The sequence below is a fragment of the Drosophila grimshawi genome, unplaced genomic scaffold, assembly GCF_018153295.1.
Source record: "Drosophila grimshawi isolate 15287-2541.00 unplaced genomic scaffold, ASM1815329v1 contig_311, whole genome shotgun sequence".
Taxonomy (NCBI): Eukaryota; Metazoa; Arthropoda; class Insecta; order Diptera; family Drosophilidae; genus Drosophila; species Drosophila grimshawi.
Window position 1 is genome coordinate 2,868,946 of NW_025063098.1, and position 25,450 is coordinate 2,894,395.

At 40.1% G+C, this 25,450-nt stretch overlaps 6 protein-coding genes across 6 annotated transcripts; 2 read left to right on the forward strand and 4 right to left on the reverse strand.

Annotated features, from left to right (window-relative positions):
* The first annotated feature begins 277 nt into the window (after positions 1-277).
* Positions 278-1,459, forward strand: LOC116805428 (nocturnin-like). The gene is made up of 2 exons (XM_043215024.1): positions 278-1,067; positions 1,436-1,459. Exons 1-2 carry the CDS (start codon positions 364-366, stop codon positions 1,437-1,439), a joined length of 708 nt encoding a protein of 235 aa, XP_043070959.1. The 5' UTR covers positions 278-363; the 3' UTR covers positions 1,440-1,459.
* A 1,910-nt stretch (positions 1,460-3,369) lies between these two features.
* On the forward strand, positions 3,370-7,115 carry LOC116805427 (nocturnin). Its single transcript, XM_032737257.2, is given in 7 exon segments — positions 3,370-3,671; positions 5,102-5,334; positions 5,393-5,464; positions 5,862-5,983; positions 6,055-6,478; positions 6,481-6,710; positions 6,778-7,115. Coding segments are annotated over 7 exon segments (1,482 nt in total). The 5' UTR covers positions 3,370-3,432; the 3' UTR covers positions 6,940-7,115.
* Positions 7,116-8,437: 1,322 nt separating this feature from the next.
* Positions 8,438-9,201, reverse strand: LOC6564331 (succinate dehydrogenase cytochrome b560 subunit, mitochondrial). Its single transcript, XM_001990528.2, has 2 exons — positions 9,103-9,201; positions 8,438-9,046 (listed from the first exon to the last, which is right to left on the reverse strand). Coding segments are annotated over exons 1-2 (516 nt in total). The 5' UTR covers positions 9,105-9,201; the 3' UTR covers positions 8,438-8,532.
* A 372-nt stretch (positions 9,202-9,573) lies between these two features.
* Positions 9,574-11,055, reverse strand: LOC6564330 (hexokinase type 2). Its single transcript, XM_001990527.2, has one exon. The coding sequence runs from the start codon at positions 10,954-10,956 to the stop codon at positions 9,607-9,609; it is 1,350 nt and encodes a 449-aa protein (XP_001990563.1). The 5' UTR covers positions 10,957-11,055; the 3' UTR covers positions 9,574-9,606.
* A 206-nt stretch (positions 11,056-11,261) lies between these two features.
* On the reverse strand, positions 11,262-12,816 carry LOC6564329 (hexokinase type 1). The gene has a single exon (XM_001990526.3). It carries the CDS (start codon positions 12,739-12,741, stop codon positions 11,362-11,364), a length of 1,380 nt encoding a protein of 459 aa, XP_001990562.1. The 5' UTR covers positions 12,742-12,816; the 3' UTR covers positions 11,262-11,361.
* A 338-nt stretch (positions 12,817-13,154) lies between these two features.
* LOC6564328 (helix-loop-helix protein delilah) lies at positions 13,155-22,884 on the reverse strand. Its single transcript, XM_032737454.1, has 2 exons — positions 21,572-22,884; positions 13,155-14,800 (listed from the first exon to the last, which is right to left on the reverse strand). Exon 2 carries the CDS (start codon positions 14,798-14,800, stop codon positions 13,511-13,513), a length of 1,290 nt encoding a protein of 429 aa, XP_032593345.1. The 5' UTR covers positions 21,572-22,884; the 3' UTR covers positions 13,155-13,510.
* Between the last annotated feature and the right edge of the window lie 2,566 nt (positions 22,885-25,450).

Here is a 25,450-nt window from a genome sequence, read left to right on the forward strand (position 1 = left end):
TTGCCTTAACTAGAGGAGCGCACAGTCGGCCAGAGAGTAGCAAAATTCATGTACTTATGACTGTACAGCAACAGCAACAGCAACAATAACATAAGCAACAACAACAACAACAACAACATAAGCAACAACAAGCTCAATTAATGAGTAGCGAGACAGCGAGGCAGCGTCCACTTGATTGCCTCGATCTGGCTAGAGCGGGCCCAAAGATATATAAATAAGGAAAAGCAACGCACGCGCGTATTAATACAATCGATGTTCGAACGGTTCTAAACTCGCAGCGGACATAACGTACAAATATTGTTCATACGACGCGTGTCTAATGAAATAAGTATATATTTAATACAAAGTGTTTAGCAATTGAGCATGGATAATCAGGAACAGCGTTTGGGCCATCGTCGCCAGCCAGCGCTGGGCAAGGCGATGCCAGTGACAGCCCTGCTCTTAAATCTGAATCTCTCGCAGAGCAATCAGGCGCGCAGTGGGTCTGCACATGACCAGGACAATGAGTATGAGACACCGCCGCGTTATTTTGACATAGCAGAGGAACTGCAGCAGCCGCCCTCGCCAATCGGAAATGACTCAATGGAATTAATGGGCAGTGCTAAGACTGAGGTGGCCTGCCTCAACTGCACTTGCACTGCACCAGTGCATTTGAATATTTCACATTTGGCCGTGAACGAGATGTGTCAGCGTTTGTGCAGCGAGGACTGTCGCCATGGTCTCAGTCTGACGGGGCGTCTGGCCAGCCAGGATGGTGAGCAGCTGCGTCAGGATTTCCTCAAGCAGTATGAGATCGCGGAAGCGCTGGCCAAGACCTCGGCAATGACCTCGACAACGCAAATGAAACAGCGTCTGGCCGCACGTAAACTGGAAATGGAAATCGAGACACCCGACTGGCAGCTGACCACACCCAGAGACGAGGCTGTGGCTGCTGCCGCGGCTGTTGCTGCTGTTGCTGGTGCTGGTGCTGCTACTGCTGCTGCTGCTGCTGGAGACACGTTGCCGCCAATCTCTGATTATGAGACACCGATGCCGCTGCCGCGCGATCTGCTGTTGTATCTTGTGAGGTGAGAGAGATAAATGCGAGCGGGCGTGCTTCAAAAACTTGTTGCTGTTGCTGTTGCTCTTGTTGGTGTTGTTGTTGGTTAGCCCGCGGCAATATTGCGTTTATAAATCAAGTTCATGGGCACACACGCTGACAGAGTGTCAAGTGTTCTTAGGCAATCAATCAGACCTCCATACACTTGGCTCAAGTCAAAAATATAACTAACCTTGCACAATTCGTGCAAAAAATATTTTTATGATCAACAATTACAAGATTTGTCGCTGTCTTATCGTTAAGGCAACAAAGAGGAATAACAGCGGTTAATAATGCTCAATTGTTTATATTATCCATACATCAATCGTCTATTAATATCTATATATATATTTATAGATAAATATTTGCCAACTTCTACACTAAATCGATTAATTTGAAGAAGAGTCTGCAGACTTATTTAAATATGTTCAATTTTCAAATGCCTTAAAAATAAAAAAAATCTACATTCTGATGTAATAATAAGAGGAATTAATATAAATATTTATACCCAATTTTTAGTTGGCTTCTTTGAAAAAGAATGCCAAACACTTTATAAGGGGACTTTAGATAAATATTTATACTCTCTCGATTCTTAGTAGGTTTTTGGTTTTTTCGTGACAAACATTTGATTTCGAAATTAGCACAATTATTACTATTCTGAGATAACTCAATTGGCGTCATAATTAAATCTAATCAATAAGCTATAATATTATAATTGATCCCATTTCGTGATAATTGATTTCATTTCGTGATTAGATTAAGTACATGTTCAACCATTTTTCCATTGAAATATTTGAATGTAAATTCGTATATCACATTTGATACTTTGAAAAGCAATTCTTTTTTATAGTTGACTCAGATTAATTATTTTGTTATATTTCAATTTAGTGTCCGAATAAATTAGAATATATTTCAATTGCATATATTATTTATTTGTAACAAATGGGAGTCTTTTTCAAATGATATGCTTGAAGCACGTTGTATTATTGGGTGCTGTTTTATAGAATTGACACAGCTGATTCTTAATTTAGAACTGGTTTTAGTATACAATTTCTGGCATTCTTCGACAAACTACCCATAAAAGTTTATAATCTCTGCTTAAAATGCAGCTACAGCTGCGTGTCAAATTGTGAAATCATACAAATTGGGTTGTTTTAGAGCAAGTCACGTGGCAAATGATAGTATTTGTGTGTGTGGGCTGTATCTGTGCAGCATTGCAAGTGGTTTACAAAGTGGTTCTACATAAACAAGGTCCTAAACTAACCCGACTAATGCTTTAACTTTTTCCCACTATTCTATTCTATTCTATTCTTTTAGGAAACACAGCTTGAACCGCATCTCTTTGATATTGTCGTACTGACACCTAATATAAAACATTTCAAGTTAACCTAAAACAAATTCAAATTGGAACTTAACTCAAATCCAATTTAAATCGATTAAGAAACTAAAAGAGACGTTTACTAAAATACCTAGTATAAGATAGAATCCAAAGCAAATCCAACAAAATGGAGTTTTTAATGAAAACATCGCGTTTGATTGTCACATCCAAGACGTTTGCGCGTCGAGTTGCGGTGCCAATACCCAGGTAAAAAAAAAAACAAAACAAAAATAATCAAAAAAAAAAAAAGATACAATATCTTTTAGAAGCACTTAGCAGATAGTCGATTTGTGCAGCTGCCAATCTCATTACGTATGTAACTGCGTTGTTGTATAAATTGGCCACAGATACACCATAGGATATGTATCTGTATCTTTGGCCTGCAGCATATGGGCGCAGATATGCTGAATATGCGCATTTTGGTTCTACCCAAATTTGCATGCGAGTAAAATTTGTTTAGGCATAAATCAGTTAGAGCTATGCCGTGTCCACCCAGACAGACACCCGGACGGACGGACGGGCAGCCAGCGAGTACTTTGTGGAAAAGATACTTTTGTTTTCATTATAATACGAAACGAAACGAAACGAAAGCGAGACAATGGCGTGCAGCTCCATGTGAATGTATCTACATAAAGAATGCTACGCATAAATATTTAGCAAGCTGTCAGCATGCGATGTATCTTATTGCTATTGCTATTGCTATTGCTATTGTTGTTTTTGTTCTTGTTCTTGTTACGCTGCTCATTTTTCGCCCAACTGAGCAACGCACGTGAGTAGAACGTATTGATCTTGTTCTGTATCTTGCAGATACATCTCACTTATGTGTGTGTGTGAGTGTGTGTTTGTCTTGAAATACTCGTTTATGCGTGTTTGCTCTCTTTTTTTTCTCTCCCTGTCTGTCTCGCCGTCTCTCCGTCTGTCTGGCTGGCTGATCTCTAATAAAACGCCGCATTTCAGTTGCCATTCAGTTTCGCAAATGTCGCTTACAAGCGCACTTCGCACATTTTTCGGCAAAACCCACAATCAAAGCAAAACTTACCCGAACCCAATACCAATTTCCGATCGACTGCTACAACAACAACAACAACAACGGCAATTACCCGCTTTTGATCCTGCCAGCCAGAATATGGAGCAAGCGATGCAATTGAAACGCGCCAATAAGCCGCCCTGCAAGAACGATCGCAAGGCCTACCTGCAAAGGGTGATGCTGACCAGGTGAGACTGGGCACTCTATTGATTGATTGCGTTGACAAACGCTTCCAACTGGTTTCAACAAAAACCGAAAACCGAAAACCAGCTAAACAGCTGTAAAGCTATTGACCGAGCCACTTTTTTTTCCTCTTTGTGTGCGATATTTTATTTTTATTTATTTTTTTTTTTGTATTCAGGCCGCGTGCCTCTCGCCTCGCCATGCCTCGTCTTTTGTGTGGGTGGGCATTGAGTGGCATGAATCTGGTTCTCTAGCTGCTGTGAAAGCTACTGAAGCTGAAGCCAGCTAGCTAGCATCACTTTTGTGCATTCACACAGTCCGAGCTAGTTGCTCCGTTTTTCAATATTTTGGGCAAACATAAAGTTGTCCACAAAATAAAAGCATTTAATGGCATTTAAAGCTTCAAAGTTGTGATGCTCAGAAAGTTATCTATTCTAATACAAATACATATTAAAATTCCAAATATTCCTTACCCTCTATGTTAAAATAAATGTTTAGATAAAAATTGTAATGCTTGTAGACAAGAACCAATAGATATAGGAAGTTAAAAAAAAATATTTGAAAAAGTTTCTATGTGCAGCGCTAAAATATTTAATTACAGTCAATAATAGACAATTCTTACAAGAATAAATTACTTCATACTTTTTTCTAACATTGAAGTATTAATATATTGTAGAAATATAAATATATAGGCATATACTTAAAGCTCTCTATATACGATTGTAGGTGGAATTTAGTAGTTTATAATAATTAATTTTCATGTTAATTGTAAAATAATTTATATGAAATTAATATGCTTCTGCGCGTGCTAGAATTAATCCTTGCAAAATAATCGATTTAACTTGCAATACCCCATCAAGCCAACATACTAAAATACACCATCAAACACTCTCAATTTCAATTAAAAATACAAAATGCCAAATAATATATTACAAACTGTTTCACCACATATTCTTTTCTACAGAGTTCAAAGTTCTATGGCAAGGTTCTATGACAGTGAAAGGCATAGTCATAGTTTATTCATTTTCAGCATAATACTACGAAAAATTCTATATAGAAAACCGAATGCATTGTGAGTATTTGAATGCGTTATATCCAATTGCTTTTGATCTGCAAAAGCTGTTAAAACGCTATTGTTGTGCTTTTAATTCGTGGTTATTGTTGATATTATTGTTGGGCCTGAAAGCATTGGTTTTAGTCCGTGTTTTACTTGTCATAGTTTCGATTAAAATGCATATGAAGAAAATTAAAAAAAATTAAATACATATATAAATTACCTAATTGCTGTGGTTATTTGAAAATGTATTTGTTTAATTTTGTATGTTTGCATATAAGATCGAATGAAGAATGTGCTGAGGACTATTTATGTGAAAATATTCAGTGTAATTTAAAACAAATGCATTTTGTTAATCATTCTATTTTTGATAATCCTCAGGATGGGCTCGTTTAACTCGGCACCCAAGATCAACAATGTGGACTCACAGGACGATGGCCTGGAGCTGCCCAAGGGATTGAGCACTGCCGCACTGCTGGAGCATGTGCACCAACTGCGGGGCGGAGGCATCGAGCAGCCCGCACTCCTCACCCGATGCTTCCTAAAGCCATCTCCACTTAGCGAGGATGTCACCGATGGTCTACGCTGTCTCAAACTCAATTCAGTCTCACGTGGTAAGTTCACATAACTCTCACATCCTGAACATGTATATTTATTGCGGTTCACACACAGTTTGCAGTGCTCCCGTTCAGAATGATGGTGCCCAGCAAATACGGTTACTGCAGTGGAACATTCTCTCGCAAAGTAAGTGGACTGCAAATCATATATTTTGCATAAATTAATTATTTTCTATAGTTACTTATAAAAGCTCATTTTCAAGAGTAGAATTCATTTAAAATAAAAACTAAACTACAAACAATTTTACTTTCTAATAGCTCTAATTTAAGAAGTGCATTTAAATAACATAAAATTAAAATATATATTTGACTAATGATGAAATCATTTGAATAAATTATTTATGAAATTAATGAGTTTTTCATGAGTGTGTGTATAGATTGAAGTAATTGAATTGTGTATAAACAGTTATTATATTTTAAGCATATTGTGATATTCTATTCTATGATTATTATAAGTATATGTAGAATATTTTTCAATTAGTGATCATTTTATTTTAATCGATATTCTCTTCTGTCTCTTGTAGCTCTCGGCCAGCACAACGATGGCTTTGTGCGTTGCCCCGACGAGGCTTTGACTTGGGAGCATCGCAAGTATCTGATCGTGCAGGGGATACTGCAGAGCCAGCCGGATGTTGTTTGTCTGCAAGTATTTATTTATGCCCACATTTAAGTGGCAAGCAGTCGCGCTTTAACATCAACATTTTTAACATAATACAGGAGGTGGATCACTTCAAGTTTCTACAAGCTGTGCTGGGCACCCAGAACTATGACGGCATCTTTTTCCCCAAGCCAGACTCCCCCTGTCTGTACATAGAGCAGAACAATGGTCCCGATGGCTGTGCCATATTCTACAAGCGCGACAAATTGCAGCTGATCGGCTATGATACACGCATCCTGGAGGTGTGGCGTGTCCAGAGCAATCAGGTGGCCATCGCCGCTCGACTACAGCTGAAGGATACTGGGAAGGAGTTCTGCGTCTGCACCACGCATTTGAAGGCTCGTCATGGCGCTCTGCTGGCCAAGCTGCGTAACGAGCAGGGACGCGATTTGATACGTTTTGTCAAGCAGTTTGCCGGTGAGAGTCCTCTGCTGCTCTGTGGTGACTTCAATGCAGAGCCCATTGAGCCCATCTATGCAACGATCAGAGTTGCGATCTGCTCAAATTAGGCAGTGCCTATGCGGACATGAAGCTCGAAAAAGAGAGGGAAAGGGAGCGAGAGCAAGAACAGATACCTAAGAGCCTGGAGGATGTTAATGAGTTCGTTTCGCAGTCAATAAAACGCGAGCCGCCCTACACCACTTGGAAAATACGCGAGGATGGTGAGGAGTGTCATACCATTGACTATGTTTTCTACACGTCCGACCAGCTGAAGGTAAGTGGGCGGGTCATCAAACAGAATCGCTAACCAGCATCTTAAATTGTACACTTATTTTGTGCAGATCAAGAACTGCCTCGAGTTTCCAGCCGGCGAGCAGATTGGCAAGAATCGGACGCCCAGCTTTCAATATCCCTCGGATCATTTCTCGCTGGTCTGTGACTTTGAGCTAATCGATGAATCCCAAAAAGATAGCAAAAACAATTCGCATGGCACCATACAGTAAAGCAACAGCAGCACAAAACAAACAAACAAACAAACAAACATACTACACAAACAGCAATTACATAATCAATTGTGATATTAGTTCTTAGATATATTTTAGCCTCTTGTATATGAATGTTGCACACAGCAGAAACCATTGCTAAACGAAATTAAACAAAAATTTCACCAATAAGCGAATCTAACTGTGTATATTTTATTGGGGGTGTATTTTTCACAGGTTTGCACGCAATTATACAAGAAACCAACACTCTTTATATAAAAAAAATGTATTTTTTTTGTCAGGTTAAACAATATTTTTCTTGCAGATTTTTGTAAAAGTATGACAAAAATTTGGTTTGTGTATTAGCTAAGTCTCTTAGTAGAATAAATGTGGCATACTTTAAGGAGTGTACTTGTAGGACGAACGAGAATGAGTCTAAATTCGAAAATTCATTTCTTATTCAGAAACAAAAAGGACGATTTTCATGTCCTTTGACCAGATGTTAGCCGTGGTCAAAACAAAGTGTTTCACACAGACCTCACCAGGATTCGCAGAAATATAATCGAGTTATGAACAATTTTCTCTTTTTAAATATGTATTTTTATTTAGACAGTTTGCTGGATTTTCATCCATTTAATAACTTTACTCGAAGTGTTTTTGATGAATGCCCGAGATTCTTGTGTACGAATCGATCAAAAAAAGTGTTTTCTTTCACGATTCTTACAGATAAGTAAGAGTTTTGGCTGGACAAAGATTTGTAAACTTTACAGAACAACGCGGCATACTTTTCGAATGGGCATGAGCATCAAGAACAAACCCTTCAATTCGACCATGCGCATTTTCAAAGGCTATTTACAGAAGATACTTTTATAAAAGACACTTGTCGGTTTCATGCAGCTTGTCAGTAAAACGTCCCCCCTAATGCTTTAAGTTTTACTTTATTAATGGAACATTCACTATTTATTATAGCTACTTAAAAAACGCAACTCAAATCTTGGATTTTTTATACAGACGATTACTTATTCTTAAGCTTAAAAACATTTAAAATATATCAATCATTTGTATGCATTATTTACCTCACAGATTTAATAATGCTGATTTTACTGAGCATTAACCAGAGATATCTTAGATACAATCAAGTCCTCTAATCATATCCTTTAGAATTTATTTTGATAGCGCATCATGTCTTAAGTATTGTAAAGTATTTTAAATATAAATACATTTACATACTAAAATGAATATATTTATTAGCATTGAACTAAACACCTGCCCTGCTGCTTTGGCATACATCCATATTTAGTGATAAAATCAAAAGATCCAATGCGAAAAGTAGTGTATTTGCGTAGGAGGCATAGATATCGACGGACTTCTAGCTGCTTGGCTTACTAGTTGACTAATAAATTGAGCTGGCTATAATCACACAAACACGATATCTGATAATTTGCTAAATTGCAGGCGCTGGCAGAAACAGCAGCAGCAGCCGCAGCAGTAACAAATCAAACGCTCGACAATTGTTACATAACATTTGTATAAATAAACTGTACATATATTATGCATTTAACAAATTTAAGACATGTTCGCAATTAGAATTTAATAAAGATTTAATAAGGAAATCTAGAGCAGGGCCAAGATCGCAGTGAGCACAAAGGAGGCGGCGACCATTGCATAACCAGTGGAATAGACCTCTTTGATTTTGAGGAAACGACCCGTGTCCCACAGCAGATGGCGGATGCCGTTGGCCGAGTGATAGCCCACCGGGTACGCAATGATGAACTTGATGGCCGTCAGAGTGGCGCCACTGAGCTGTAGTCCCTCCACCATGGTCACATAGTGGCTGATGTCCTGCGAGGCGATGAGGGCGCCTAGACCCAGGCCCCAGACGCCCATGCCAAGAGCGAGGCCGGTGCCGCGGTGCATGATCGACAGCATGGAGGTCAGCTGCGGCTTGTAGATAGTCAGATGGGGTGACATCTCGCGGCCCAGACGCTCGTTCTTCTCGAAGTACGATTCATCCTTGTTGGTCGAACCGACGGAGACCACTTTCAGCGACACCTGGCGGCTGGCGGCGACCTTTTGGAGGCCCTGGCGCAGAGCTGGCGAGCGCACAAGTGAGCTGGATAGTGCATACCTGTCGGAATTGGATTAGTTTTCTTGCTCTGTGCGCACAATTATTAAATTACGTACATTCTGAAATTTTTCGGCACAAGTTTTGTAATCAATGTGGTAGCAACTAGCAATCAGCTAAATACTTAGCTGAGTACACTTACAATTCCCTAAAATGCCAAAAATACCAGAAATGACAGACTTATCGACTTATCGACTGTTAATGTTAACAGGAAATGTAAATGTTAGCTGAGGAGCAATTTGAGTCAATTGTACATTACATACAGTTTACTGAGTACTCTGCTTAACATTACATACAGTTTACTGGGTACTCTGATTTCTAATAAAAATAGAGTAACATAATTTTCTTACTATTATTTTCATAAAGTAAAAATTCCTGAAATGCAAACAGATAAATATGTTAAAGATCGGTAATTTTGTTAACATTTCGGCTGCATTGGAAACTAAATGCTACGCAACGCACACCTCGCTGCATGTCAATTGCTGAGCGTTATGTAAATATAACAAAATTTAAATATAACAGTGAAAAACTAATATAATCAAAGTTTATTAATAAATTTGCGATTATTTGTTGCTAACAGCAGCGATTAGTGCTGCGCCACGTCCTGAACCATCCTCAGAGAGCATTAGCTGAAACTTCACAGAGCCCTTCAGCAATAAATTCATATTTTCCATTAGCAGCGCATGGTAATGAGGATGATATCTATAAACGCTGCCATCGATGCCCACCACCAGATCCTTGGCGTTCATCTTATTGATAAGAGCGACGAGTCCGCAGGCTGCCAGCTTGGCGGAGCGCACCGATACAGCCTCGCAGATAAAGCGCAGACAGGCTAAATCCCTCTCATTGGTCGTGCGGATGCCCAATTGATCCAAGACCATGGCGGCATTCCGATGATGACCAGGCGAATCGGACTCAATCTCCGTTATGTAACGGGTATTGAATATCCATTTCTGCTGCAGGGTCTGCGATGTTCTTCCCTTGAAGAGGACCCCCTTTTCCATCAGTTCCACAACAATAAGACGCACTGCCTCGCCCATATACATGCCCGAAATGGATTTCTCGAAGATCTGCTTCTTCGGATTCACTGACTCCAAGTCGATCGTCTTGTCGTAGGATGTGCGCACAAAGTCCAGAACACCATTGTCCCCAAATGCACCCCACTCACAGTTGATGATCATGTTGGGCTTGGAACTCGTCTGATAGCCCTCAAATGTTTCACAATTGGACGTGTTCTCCACGTAGCAGGCATTACTACCAGTGCCGACAATCATGCCTATCCGGCAATTGCGCTCCCGGAATGCGCAGGACATAAGCGTTCCCGTCGTATCATTGAGTATGGCCACAACTTTGACCTTTAAGTCCCCACGCCGATTGATGGCCTCCCGGAGCAACTCGACCACATTCTTACCGACAACACCATCGGCCTGGAAGCCCTTCGTCCAGGCGACCAGGGTGCCATTGTCAATGCCATTTTGCTTGCACGGAAAGGAGAAGGTGAATCCCAGCGGAATATTATCCTTCTCAATTTTGTGCTCCTTGCAAAAGTCCGACAAGCATTCGGCAATGAAATCGAATAGTTGCTTGCCCGGCCCCTCTTGCAGCGCCTTGCTGATCACGTAACTCTTTGACTCAGTATCCACATCCGTCTCACTCTTCAGCGTTACGAGCAGAACACGGAAATTGGTGCCGCCGAGATCGAGGGCCAGACACTTGCCCCGCTCCTTGCCCGTCGGCAAGTCCTGCACGTAAGTGACGAAACACTTGACAGTCGCTCTGGGATGGGTCTCCTTCTTCAGGCCCATGTTCATCTCCTTGGTCAGACGGTGGATAATCTCGTGCATCTTCTCCTCGCTAAGCGAGAAATGCTGCAAGATCTCAACTGCCTCCGGGTACTGTGCCTGTTGAGCCATTTCCAATGGTTTTAGACTAGGACTTGGAATGCTAATTTGGGTAACAACAATTTTGAATTTTTCGAGTTGAAATATAAACAAATTTTCCCTAACATATTAAAACGTAATGTGCATCCAAGTTTGTTTCGAGCGTCAGCAAATTCAAAATGAACTTGATTCGGATTTTTTTTTTAAATTACAATCGATACGACTATGAATTTAAGAATGAAACCTTGCAAGTTCCAAATTTATTTGTCAGATTTAAATCAAAACAATAATGCGCAAAATGGATATATGAAAATAATGGAATTTTATACAGCTTTTATTAAAGACATCTTTGACTAACTATAATTTAATAGCTATTTTTCACCACATGTCTTTGTATTAATTAAATATATAAAATCAAATACAAATTGAATTTAGCGTCTAGCCATAAGCCACGCTGAACTTGTTCAAATTCCTTGCCAGACCGGCTACAATGGCAGCGCCGACACCCGGACTATCCTGGGCAATGACGAAGTCAAACTTGTGCATCGGATTGGTCAGCAGGTTGGTGTACTTGTTGAGGACCAGCTGGTATCTGGGATACAGCCGATAAATGCCACCGTCTACAGCGATTGAGATGTGGGCGAAGGCCATGCGATTCAGCAGACAGGCGACGCCAGCGGCGACCAGCTTGGCGGAGCGATCTGTCACACATTGGGTGATGAAACGCAGCATGGCCAGATCTCGTTGCTCACAGTGGCGCATGCGAAACTTGTCCATCACCAGCTGGGCCTGATCGTAGACGCCGGGTGGATCGGAATCGAGGGCCATAAGTGATTTCATTTCCATTTTCCACTGAATGCCCATGTAGTCCAGATTGTGCTCCTTGAAAATGACGCCCATTTTCATGAGCCGCACAACGATGAGGCGCACCAGTTCGCCCAGATACAGGGTGCTGATGCACTTATCATAGTACTTCAAGCCGGGATTGCTTGATTGCGAGTCGGCAATCTTGTCGAACTCGGTGCGTATGAAGTCGAGGTGGCCATTGTTGCCAAAGTTGCCCCACTCCGAATTGATGATCATCAGCGGTAAGTCATCGTCACCCTCGAACAGTTGACACTCATCGGTCTGCTCCACATAAGCGGCATTTGTGCCGGTGCCCACAGTCAGTCCCATTCTACAGTTGGTCTGCGACCATGACAAGCCCATTAGAGAACCAGCTGAAATGTTGACGATGGCCACCAGGTCGACGGCAATGTCCGAGTGCTCGGAGAGCGCATTTCGCAGCAGTTGCACAACATCTTTGCCCAGAGCACCAAGACAGCCGTATCCCTTCGTCCAGGCGATGAGAATGCCCACATCCAGGGCCAATTTGTTCAGTGCAAAGGAAAAGGCCACGCCCATGGGCAGATTTTCCTTTTCCACCTTCTTCTCCTTCACGAATATCGCAATGTTATCGGCCAGAAAATTGAAAAGCACTGTGCCACGCGATCCCGTTATCGTATGTGGCACAATCACACACTTGGAGCTCATGTAAATGTCCTTCTCACTGCTGAATTTCACCAGCATAATCCGGCAGTTTGTCGGCCACATTTCCAGGGCAAGGAAACGTCCCCGCTCCCGTCCCGTTGGCAAATGCTGCACATAGCTGAGCAGGCAGGGTATCGAGGAGCGTGAATGCGAATCCCGCCCCAAGCCGGCGATTACTTCCTGCGTCATTGAATTCCGTATGGATGTCAAATTATCGTCAGTTAGCATGAAGGGTTTGCACATCTTATACGCCTCGGGAAAGTCCAACTCGGGATCGTACTTGGTCATGTTCTTGCAAGATAATATGTATGCACTTTTAATTTGTACTATATATCGCAAAGAATTTACAGATTTACTTAGGATCCATCATATAACATTTGGCATTCAAATATATTTGTAAGAAATATAATAGAAATATAAAAATGGTCAATTGTCATAGATCCATTTTGTCTGTGTTTTTGGGGTGTTTTTAGGTGGCGTTTAACTAACCTTCAATTTTGTGATTTTCTTGCTGTTAGTTTAGTTAACTGCCAGTTGAGAGTTCGTGTTTAATTTGAATGTCTGTTATATCTGTTAACGGACAAGTGCTGCCAGCTGTGAGGCATGTGTACCTGCCCGTTATGAAATACAATCCATTGAATCACAGCTGAAAATTTGTATATTCACTGCACGCTTACGGTAGCATCTGGGAAAAGACAGTATTTTCAGATTGAACAACATTCTTGTATTTTATTTTACATTTACATTACGAAAATTGTGATAAGAAGAGATAGCGAAAAAATGCTTTAGAGAAATGCTTACTTAATTGACTAATTTGGTTATTGAAAGAAACACATATGGACATGGGCTGCTTGCTGTGAGAATTGTGCATAACCTGTATGCCTGTCTGCTATGACACGATGAATTCCGCGGCTATTGCTAAAGTGAGGTTAGGTTTATCGCGCAACTACATCTAAATAAAACCTAGATTATACTTAAGCTCAGCAAATAACAAATTACAATTATCAATAATTAATAGTTAATTAATTAATTCATAAACATGCAACTAAACAGATGGTCACGTGAGGAAAATGTCTGGAAACTCGACATGCAGCAGATCGGCAAACGGATGAAAAGTGTCCAATGTTGCCAAAGGACTAATGCACGCTGACGGCTGCTGATCGCTGGCAAAGTCAAACGAATCCGTCGAATGATCGAGCAGCCTCAGACTCAGCTCCACATCAGGTTTATCCAGCGGTGAGTGCATTGAAATGGGTAAATCACCACGCGAGGGCAGCACTGACTTCGACACGGAGCTGAGCAGATCCTGTTGATATGCGTTGACATTGAGGCAGTGCAGCGACTCGCTGTCCGACTCCATCAGCAGCGAGTTGAGCTCCGATAGTGCCTGTATGCCTCCCAGCAGACTGTCCGCATCGAACATTCGTCTGCTGCTGCTGCTGCTCGATGAGGAAGAGGAGGAGGAGCTAGAGCTGGAGGAGGCGGCTGACGAAAGCGATGCATATGCGGAGCTAGGTGAACGGGCGGCCACACAACAGATTGGTGAACCCACCGAGGAGGAGGCATAACATGATTCCGGTGAACTCGCTGCTGTTGCTGCTGTTTTTGTTGTTGTTGCTGCTGCTCCGGTTGTTGTTGTTGATGTTGATGTTGTTGTTGTTTTTGCCTTAGACTGTTTGCTTTGTCGCTTGGCGTTTGTCTTTTTATTTGCCTTCGTCTGCTTCTTCTTCGGCGGCGCAGCCTCCAACTCTGGCTCCGGTTCCGGCTCCAGCTCGGCATCAGTGTCCACACTGATGTGTGCCTCGCGATTGGCGCTCTCGTGCAGGCACTCGACTAGGAACTCGCTCTCATAGCTGGGATCCTGCAGAGACTCGCTCAGCATACCAATGTACTTCATGGCCAGGCGGAGCGTTGTGATCTTGGTCAGCTTCTCGCTGGCATTGGCTGCATCCTCACCGGTGATCGATTGTGGCACACAATGACGCAGTTGCTCAAAGGCCGTATTGATCTCTCGCATTCGCGTTCGCTCCCTTGCATTTGCTGTCTTACGACGATACTTGCTGAGCGGCGGCGCTTTCGCCTTGGACGTGTTCTTGCTGGATTTCTTGGTCGCTGCAGTTGCATTTGCCTTGGTTGGCTGCTCCTCCGCTGCCAGTGCGGTCATTCCAATTGGACTGTTGGGCTCACTAGGCTGACGCTTTTGTCGCTTCTGTCGCAGCGAGTATTTCTCGCCACGTCGACTGTTTGTTGGGTTCGCTTTGCGCTTGCGCGAATCCTTGGGCTGATCCGTGTCCAAATCCATGTCCAGGTCAGCGTAGTTGTGCAGCTCGTATGTGTTGGATTTCATCTGCAAAATGAGTGAAATTTGAAGTCTGTCAGTCATGGATTTCAATTTATTTGATTAGGTTTCTTGGCTTAGGCGTGGGCTGTGCCGCCCCAGCAATCAAAAGCAATTAACAATTTGTTCAAATTGTCCCCAAAAAAATAAATAAAAAAAAACAACAACAAAGAAAAAACTAAATGCTTGTTCTCTATCAGAATCGACTTCTGAAAGGGGCTACTCAATGGAGCGTAACTTCCGTAAGCGGCTCAAATTGGGCTTCGAGTGGTGATGGTGGTGGTGGTGGTGTGGGCGCTTCCTTCATGTCGGCTGTAAAACCCACTGAAGCCGAAAAACGCATCAGCCAAAAAGTCATAAACAAATTTCATTCTTGGGCAGGGTTCACCATTTAAAAATTTGGATTCCATGAAACCAATTCGACGACTGCTTATTGACTATTTACTGCATTGCGCAATCGCAAACGATACAAATACATTCGCATTCATGCATTGTTGAAGCTTGACTCATAATCAATTCCCCGACTCGTTGCTAATCCTAAAAAGGTTGCCTCAAGGCGTCACTTGCAACTCGGCTGCAGTTCGCTTTAAAGATCTCGTATATAAAACGGCCAAAGATGCTAATCGATGAAAACTTGAATGCTACTGCGCAATTGACGAGTGCCTATCAAATTTAAAGCTATAATCAATCGCTTGGACAGACACACACACACACACACAGGCAGAAAGGGGCGTGGTCAATGTGAGAAAATGTAGATTGAAAATGACCATTGATATCATTGTTCAGTTGTGGGCACTTGGAAAACAGCGGTTCAATCAACAATTCAATCAAATAATTCAAGATGTTAAAATGAAAAAATCTTAGTTATACAGCCATACCTCGCTTTACGGCCTAGATAAGTCTAAGACATCAATTATTCTAATACAAATTCATATAAATTCAATGGGATCGGTTCCAAATTTGTTAAATATGTAACATTGTTTATCATTCAAAATTCATTTTATCTTTTTATTTTTTTAATTTAAATCAAAAATACATATATTTGTAACTAAAATAAAAACAGACTCCAAAAACCAACAATAATCCATAAATAAAAAATAAGCAACTTCATCTTACATAAAATACGTGTATTTATTCTTACATAATATTTTTTAAAAATGGCTTTAAACTGAAGTTAATGCAGAAAAACAGTTGTTTTTTTGCCGTTCTAGCGAAACATTTTACAAAATAATAAACTCAAATTTGAGTCCCAGTTAAAATCGCTTTCATTTGAAAGTTAAAGTCTTTGACAGGCATCAGCACCAGAATCAGAATCTTTTGCAAAAAAGAAGTAAATAAAATTATCTGCTTGAACTACCAAATTAAAAGCTCAAAAATTCCAACGACCAAAATTGACTTTCATGTATGAAATTGCGGACCACAACGTGCATTGGAAAAGTTGTCTTTCAATGTTCGGTCCACCATCAACTTTGAAACAATGTTGTCGAACGTTTGAGAAAGTTTTTTCTATATATATATATACATTTTTTTTTTTGCGGTAGGTCAACTGTACTAAATATTTTACATTGCTTTTTCCACAAGTTTTTCTTTTCCTTTTTATTTATGTAAATCTTTTTTGTGGTTGCGGCTAAGACAACAACAAGAACAACAACAACAACAAGACAGACAAATGACAACTATTAATGAATGCATTTTAATGCAAGAATTAAGTTACATGAAATGTAACTTGAGGCCCGTCACAGCGTCATCAACAGCAGCAAGAATAACAACAGCAAAAGTAGTAGCAACAACGACAACAACAACAACAACAACAAGTACAACAACTAGTTGCCACCGCCTAAGCAAAATGACGAGTGTTTCTGCATCGATGCTAACGCCCTTGTCTGCTGCTTGGATTGCGCCTTGGCCTCATAAATAGCCGGGCCACTTCTCAAGCTGTGCAGAGGTGTAAATCTGAGGAGATTGATTGCAATCATCGCCTCAGCGTGTTCCGATCAAGAGAGACCGAGAGAGTCAGGTTCACTTAAATGGGCAATTTAGTGCAGATTGCCAAAATGGGCAACAGAGTCTTGCAACGGCCCGGCCCGGCCCGGCCCGGCCCAGTCTCGGTTGGATTTTAGATGCTGGCACTTGTTGCATAGCTTTGACCATTCCAAGCGCTTCGTGGCTTAAAACAAGTTACTCGTGACTAACAACGCTGCACTTTTCATCATTTACCGTTGGAGAGATTTTTTTTAAGTCGATCCATCACCATCGAATTGCCAACTAGCAACTAATGCTCATGCCTCAACATCTCATATGTTGCACTACGTAATCATCGTGTTTAAGTTCGAAAAGTTCTTTAACAGCCGCCACTTTCAACACGGTCTACAAATAATAATACAAAAAAAAAAAGGAAAAAAAGAATTCACTTTGTTCTGTTCGTGCCTGTTTTGATTTCGGTTTGTTGCTCTCGTGATTTACATGGCAATTAATTTTTGCCACGCGACGCTTGTTGAATAGAAACTTGAAAGCCGCAACCTTTTAGAAAATTAACGACTATTGGATGACCTACAGATCTGATGGAATTGCATATTTAAAATACAAAAAATATATATATATCAAGTGTTGACTTATTGCATATTTTAATTAAATTTTTCTATAGATATTCGTTCATTCCTAACTGATTATATCATTATCATTCATTTTCTTATCTTATCCGGATTTGAAAACCTGAGCTTCTACGCATCACAAACAATTTGCTTGCTCTTAACAAGGTCATATATATGATGTACCCAGGGAGAAGACAGTAATAGTAGTGGCAGTAATTGTAAGTAGGTGCACAAAAAGTTTACGTGACATGCAAGAAACAAGTTGCAATTAAGAGCACTGCAAATACGCGACTGATGGTTTCGGCACCACGTCAACTAATACTGAAATCAGGTGGCCAGCCAACGACGTGAAAATTAGCAAGTTCCGTGTGTGTGGCCAAACAAATTGCATGCGATTAACAATATTCAGGGCTAATACATGCTGTTCAACAAACAGCAGTTGCAAGGGCGGCGAAATGTTGACTTCGTGGGTGGGTGTGGCAACAGGATGTGCAGGAAGCGCCACAGGAACCGGCACTGGCTGTTGCATTTGCTCGTTGCTTGTTGATTGGTAAAATTTTGAAGCGAGCACTCCGCTTAAGTTTTCAATTACGCTCGCGCTGCACAATGCGAAAGCAATTGAAATGCGCACACACATGGATTACGATTCCACTAATGCCCCATTACCCGGTCGCCCCGCATGTACTGTTCCTGCCACAAAATAGACAAAAGGCGCGCTAGGCGTGCGCTCGAGTGTGAAGGGTGTGAAGGGGGTGAAAGGGGGGCAACAAAAGTGGCATTTTTTTCAATGTTTGTTTTCGGTTTTATTTTGATTTTTGTGTGTTTTGGTCTCTGCAGGGAGTAGCTGTCTATTCAAAAGTGCACTTGAAACTGGCGACTAGCGACTGGTGAGGCAGCTCCCCAGCTCCCATGCCACATGCCGCTCCCAGTTGCAATCGGTGCATTTTCAAGGGATATCCATTAAATTTAGAACGCAAATATTGTCTTTTTTGCATGCGAGAAGGAAATGGAAAATGAAGTGTTTGTTGGAAAAGAGTTGGGAAAACTATAAATGAAGACTGCCAACGGAAATGAGACTAATTATCTTTGATTATTTTCGTCTCTAACACGCCAAATCAGTTTTATGTGAGCAAACCAGCCTCGATTTATTTAAAAATACATCCATTTCACTGAATTGTAGATCAACAAAATTGACAAAAATAAAACGCTAAAGATAATAGATTGGACCTAATAAAAACTTATGTACAGAGATCGATGGCAAACAGATGTAAAGATTTTATTTTATTTTTAATAGTAGAGTTTTATGTATTTATGAACTTTCTTTTCACTTAATCGAAATAAGGAAGTTGCTCTTTATTTATATACATATAAATGGGTTCTTAATCAGGGCGTTTTTTTTGTTGGTTTTATTATTTATTTAAATTTTTATTTTTTTTAATTATTTACTTTAAATTACTTGTTTTGTTTGCAGTTCTTTATGTTAAAAATATTACTGCCTCAAATATTAATTAAAACAACCAAACAATTGTTTGGTACTGAATGGATTAATTCTTCAACTTTTTGAGACTCCTCACTTCAGTTATAATAATTTTTATTAAATATTTGATATATAATTAACGTTTCTCACTGTGGATATGCCAATGCGCTTGCGCAACTGCACTGGCATAGTGACTCCCATATGTACATTAGTACTCTATATAAGCTCTATGCTTTTTTTCCAAATTAAATTCTTTCTTTGCTATGCAACAGCACAGCAGACAAAAGGCGTGCCGTGCGTGCGGCCAGGCGTGAAGGGGCACCCGGCAGCAGACGAGGGGCGCAGGGCGAGGTTCATTTTTTTGTTTTCGGTATTGCTTGTACTATTTTTTTTTTTGGCGCGACAGTGAGTAGCTGTCTATCCAAAGTGCACTTGAAACTGCTGACGAGTGCCGTCTCCCATTCCGTTCCAACCCTCTGCAGTTGCAGTCGCTGCATTTTTAGGTGTAGCCATTAAATTTAGAACTTTTTCTGCACGCTTGTCTGCACGCCGCAAAGGGTGGGTGGCTACGTGTAGAGGAGTGAGCTGGGGGAGTAGGAGGAGGGCAGCCGGGTGCGGTTAAATGGAAAATAAAGCGTCTGCTGGAAAAAGCTGGAAGTCTGCGAGGAAAGCTGTAAATCTTTCTAAGTGGAGCAACGAAATGATTTAGCACATTTTTCTCTGATCTGGTTATTAAATAAAAGTAAATAACCAGACTAATATGAAACAAGAAATTGATGGTCAGACTAAAAAGATAAATGGACATTTTTGAAAAGGAATTCCAATAAGCATCACATTTCAGACGTGTTCTGTTGTGTTTTACAATTAGGTAAGTCTACATTCTGACTTCGGTAGAAGCGATCTATGAAGTTATGGTGTTAAATATGTATATGCCAATTTTAGAAGCAACCCTCGTTTTGTGCACATCTCTATAAAGTCTGACTGACTCAGAATTTCTGTTTTTGCCACAGCTCTAAAATTAGTTTTTATTGTATGCAAGTTTTTCTTTCTCTTTTTTTTTCGATTTGTAATTCTTAATTTGCTTTTTGTGGAAAGCATCAAAAATCTGGTGCTTCCTCTTTGTCTTGTGTATTTGTGTGTGTGTGTGTGTGTGTGTTTTTTTTTTTTTTTTGCTGTTGTATCGTGCTGTTGCCAGTTGCATGTGGCCGCCTTTTTTTACATTCGTCTCGCCTCTCTACTCCTTCGTTTTTGTCTGTGTCTCTGTCTCCACTAGCGCCTCGTGTATTGCCGTTGGGCTGATTTTTATTTTTAGTCCGTTTGCGGCGGGCTTCTGATTTTAATTCTTTTTTTATTTTTCTGTTTTATTTTAATCTTTTTTGCATCTTTCAATTTTTGTTTTATGGCTTTTGTTGTTGTGCTGGTCGTTGATTTGTTGCCATTTCTTGGTTGTGTTTTTTTTTCCTATTGTTGTTGGCTCGCTTGTTTGATTTTCCATTTAAGTTGAGTTTGTTTATTAAAATTGGCACACGTTGCGTATGTGTAATATGTTTGTGTTTACATTCGAGATGGCACAGTCTCATGCCTAAGTCTCTGTCTCTGTCTCTGTCTGTTTGTGTGTGCGTGTGCAGATATTTTGGTAGCACTGTATGGTTTTGTGTTACCCATTAATGTTTTTTTGTTATTTTCATTTGTCTGATTTTCGACAGGTTTGCGGCGTTTGTCATTAGCCAATTATTCCCTTTTGTTTCCTAATTTTTTGAATAGAGGAAAGACAACAGCAGCTGTTCCCACGTTCAACACAGATTTGGGTCATGGTGTCAGGGACTTTGTTAACAATTTCAACAATAAATTAATAGTATTGAATTATATTTGCCACAGCTTCCACAAAAAGATTTTAACTAGTTGTATGTATTTTTAAAAAGCTATAAAAATGCTTGAATGATTTGATAAGCAACATCTTTAGTTGAAAATTGAAATATATACATATATAACCCTGAATTACGTGACAACTTAGTGTTTATCTGCATATTTCTAATCAAGTAAAATTATAGCAATATGTTTGCTTAAGTATTGCATAAGCGAATTAAATATCACAAAAATTCTTAATAAAATGTTAAATGTTTATTTACAAATTCAACAAAAACGATAAACTATAAACTATAAATAATAATTTTGGAGAATATGAATGGATGGCAAACCAAATAAATTTCCATATACAAATATCGATTGATCAGCTCAATTGGAAAAGGTGATGCAGAGTAAATAATGCTTTAAATAGTATCTATTTGTAGTGACTCACAGCTGATGCGTTGATTGAAATTTATTGTCTTAAGGCAATTCCTTGCAAAAATTTTATTCAATTGAGTAGAAGTTTCCGCTTTGGCGCTATCTTAACTCAATAAAGTTCGTAAGGGGCATACGAAAGAAGGGATCTGCCTGGGGCTGGTCGAAAGGAGGAGGAGGGGGGTGGCACATGAAAACTGTTGACAAGTTGCTTGGCCCCAACTCAACCTCAATGGACCAAAAACTTTTCAACACCTTGGGCAAATAAATGCGTCGCTTGCCGCTGCGGCACGCCCTGGGTTGCCCCTCCAGGCAGCATGGTGCGACCCCCTCCCAGTTGCTGGCAGCCTGCTGCTTATATGCTTGTCTATTTTTATTGGTACAACAACAACATATGAAATGTGTGTACATACATACATATTTATTTACCTTTTTGATTTCATAAATCCAAAAATGTGTGAGTTGCCTGCCTGCCGCTGTTTGTTGTTGTAGTTTTTGTAGATTTAAATTTGATATTTGTCGTAACTTCAGATTAGCTTTATTTATTCACATTTATATTTTTTTCTTTTGTACTTTTTTCACACTTTGATTTGTTGTTATTTGATTTAAATTTTTGTCTCGCTAAAGTTAACCCGCAGACATTGTTATAATACGAAAACAAATTTTAATCAATTTAAATTCCACAGCACCAGCTAATTAGTCATTGAATTTGAATTTTGTATTTTTTTTCTGGTGCGACTCTATTTTAAATTAACGCTTGCCTCATGCATATTTTGGCAGATTAACACAATAAAAATAATTTTGTTTTGATTTTCGGTTTTATTCGTCTCTTTTCGAATAAATTCTTTTTATTTCCTCAAACTTGCACAGCACAACTTGTTTTTTTTTATACTTCTTCCTTTGCTATTTTCAGTATTTTTAGTTTGTTGTTTTAATATTTTCGTTGATTTTATTCTGTTGTTTTTTTTTTTAATTTTGATTGATAAGTTTGATGCAGTTTGAAAAGTATCTAATGGATACACAGACTGCAACTGTATGTTGTAAAAGCCTCGAAGAACAGTATTTTTCAAAACGTGCGAGCCGCGTGTGTCCGCAGCGTGTGCCTGCAACTGTGCACGTATGTGTGTGTATGTGTGTGTGTGTGTATGAGTGTATGTGCGGCCGGCTGCTAAAAATATCCGTGAGTACGCGCACTGCCGCCGCTGTCTGTATCTATGTATCTGTATCCAATAACCCGAGATGGCGCACAAAAATACACGTCGCTCGTCGCTGCTGCTTGGAGAAAGGTGCGTTTGTGTCTCCGTCTCAGTCTACGTCTCCGTCTCCGCCTCAGTCTACGTTTACGTCTACGTCTCCGTATCTGTCTGAGTGCTGCGACCGCTTGCAGCGCCTGTCCGCTATGCACTGAGCAGCGATTTACGTTGTCGCCGTCGTCGTCGTCGTCGTCATCAGTTGTCAATGTCGTCTACTCAGCTATGTGCGTCTATGTTGGGACAGCAGCAGCAGCAGCAGCAGCAGCAACAGCTCTTGGCTTTGACTCCGTTAGCCAAGTCAGTGAGTAGGCTTATTGACTTCAGGCTGTCGGTTTTTGTTATTGACTTGGTTGCCCACACAGAACACGATCCGGGAACCCGGGCACCGGCACTTGTCTGTTGCGCTGAGCGTGCGGCGCACTATTGAAACGATCAATGAATGAAATGCGGCATTAAAAAGCAGCACTTTACGTTTGTATCTTACAGATACGACTACGAGCTGGAAGCGAGCCTCGCACAGCCGACCAATAAACCGCTAAACCCACTTCCACCGCTGAGATCGTTGCTCGCCCAAAACGCCAACGCCAACGACGACGTCAGCGTCATTGAAGCCGCAACAGAAACAGAAACAGAAACCAGTTCTTAGTGCTCTCCACTCGTTCCGCTCGCACCACTCACCTCACCCACTCACCCACTCGTTTCACTCGGCTTGTGTGGGTGTCTCTGCGTTGGCAGGCCGGTCGGTTCAGTTCGGAACTGCTCTTGAGTGATTTTTTCGTATACACTTTTGATATTCGTGCTGAGTTTTCGTTTTCATTTCGAGTTGAGCTCATTTCGCTCGAGTGTTCTCTGAGATTTTGTTTGTTTTGGACAGCGCTCTGAGCACTATGATCTAATATTGCCAGGCAGTTATTTATTTAAATTTATTACTAATTTTTTATTTATGTCGCTGCTTCGCCGCTTGACATTCATTTATATATCAGTCAAGCATTGTTATGGCCAACAAATACGATTGCACTGGGTTCATTTCTGACTACTTTCAAGATTTCTAGGCAGACTTCGGAACTTCATTCGATCTCGTTAAAGCATAACTAGAAACTATTCAGAATGATGATCGCATAGCTATGTTCTCTCATCTTCAGCATGTTAATTAAGTATCTTAATTGTGTTAAGTATTTTGAGTGCACAATCTATCAGTCGTTAACACCTAATTTGAATAATATGTCAAACAAACTATTGTTATTTTATAGATACCTTACACAAAAGAGCTGAGCTTTAACATGATTTTAAATATTTCTCCAATTTGTTTGGATGTGATTTTTAATTTAATAAGATTTACTGACAGACTTACTATAAAAGCAATTTGTTAAATAACTGTTGGTTACTTGATTTTGAATTTGAAAAGGATTTGAGCAATCTCATGATAATGACTAACAAGTTAAATATCGTAATATCATACATATAAAAAGTAATTTATATTTTACTATCTGTGCGATTTGCATGATCTCAAGATTAGGGAATTTTTAATGAGTAACAAAAGGAATTTTTTTTCGAAGAATACAGAACTGATTCACCCATAGAGATCAGTATATAAAATGTATAATATTGCAAGTGTTTTGAATGCGCCTCTTCTAATTATATATACAAATCTATCAATTTATTGTATCGCTTAGACATTTACTTGGCATTTAAATTAGTTGAACTGCTTCAATGTTGCATTCAATTGGCTCGTTGTTGATCTCTCTTATATAACAATTGTGTTATGGTCATTTATTTTAGCAAATATTTATAATTATAAGTGCCTGGAGGCAATCGGTAATTGCAAAGTGGATTTGCTCCTGCGGGCATAACAAGTTGCATGACGACATTTATGAACATGTGCCGTGTTCACTCGAGATACTGTATGATAAATGGTTAGCTGATCGACAGACCGACTGATCGACTGAACGACTGAACGACTGATCGACCTAACAAAAACAGCAGCTGGCTGCCAGACTGTTCATTTGTCTGTCGATCAATTCGTCATTGTTGGTCTTTGCTATTTTGTTCTGCCACAGAGAGACATATAAATCATGATGATAACAATTAAATTTGATTATAATTTTTCAACAACATCGTCAGCTGTTGAAGTAAGCTGCATAAATTTGTTCATGTCGCAAGGTCAGCCAGTGAAAAATTAAGGCATGCAACATTAATTTGATTTGCGTGCGAATCGTGACGCTTTTGGGGAGTGACTGCTATCTGGGGCTGCAAAAGACACAAATATAAAGAAACAAACACACATACTAAAATGCTTATATAAGTGTACAAATTGGCCAATACCATTTGGCCATAATATGCTGACAACTTAATCTACAGCCAAGTCCAAAGACAGGAACATGAACAAACGCGCCATAATTAAAAATACAAACGTCACATTCTGATTATTTTTATGTCTTTTTTTTTTTAGTTTATTTTGTTTAGTTTATTTTTATGCTGAAAATCAGCAGAAGCTTAGGCGATGGGGTTTGTCGCAGGTTTTTTTCTTTTGAGCTTATAATACCTTGAATGGTATTTAAATTTTTTTTGAGCAGATTCTACTTTTGTTATTCGTTTTTTAATTTGATTATTAATATATTCTCCAGTATTCTTGAAGCTACGTTATTGCTACACTCTTCGCCCCTTTCTTAGATCTCTAATTTTTCTATGTATATTCTATGACAGAGTTTCCCCTTTTTAGTAACGCCCCTGCTGGTGAATTGCTTATGCAAATGTTCTAAGGCGACTGTATATTCACGCATTTGAATTTTCTACTCGCTTTGGCTTTTAATTACCAGCTTGCAAATCGCATTTGCCTGAATATGGTCACAAAGCGCGATTTGAAGTCTATCATTCGTTTTTGGGGGTACTGAACGGCGACGATTCGTAGTGCTCTCGCTTGGGAAGTCGGGCCATTTATGGCCTGCTTTGGGAAAGCGGTGAGAAAGCAAAGTCTCAGTCTCAGACTCAGTCTCCAACTCAATCTCAGTCACAGTCTAAGCTGTGTTGGCTAATTGTGAGCATTGCTTTGGGCCAG

Excerpts from the sequence above, each read along its gene's own strand:
- LOC116805428 (XM_043215024.1), top strand. The coding sequence starts at position 364 with ATGGATAATCAGGAACAGCGTTTGGGCCATCGTCGCCAGCCAGCGCTG.
- LOC6564330 (XM_001990527.2), bottom strand. The coding sequence starts at position 10,956 with ATGGCTCAACAGGCACAGTACCCGGAGGCAGTTGAGATCTTGCAGCAT.
- LOC6564328 (XM_032737454.1), bottom strand. The coding sequence starts at position 14,800 with ATGAAATCCAACACATACGAGCTGCACAACTACGCTGACCTGGACATG.
- LOC6564329 (XM_001990526.3), bottom strand. The coding sequence starts at position 12,741 with ATGACCAAGTACGATCCCGAGTTGGACTTTCCCGAGGCGTATAAGATG.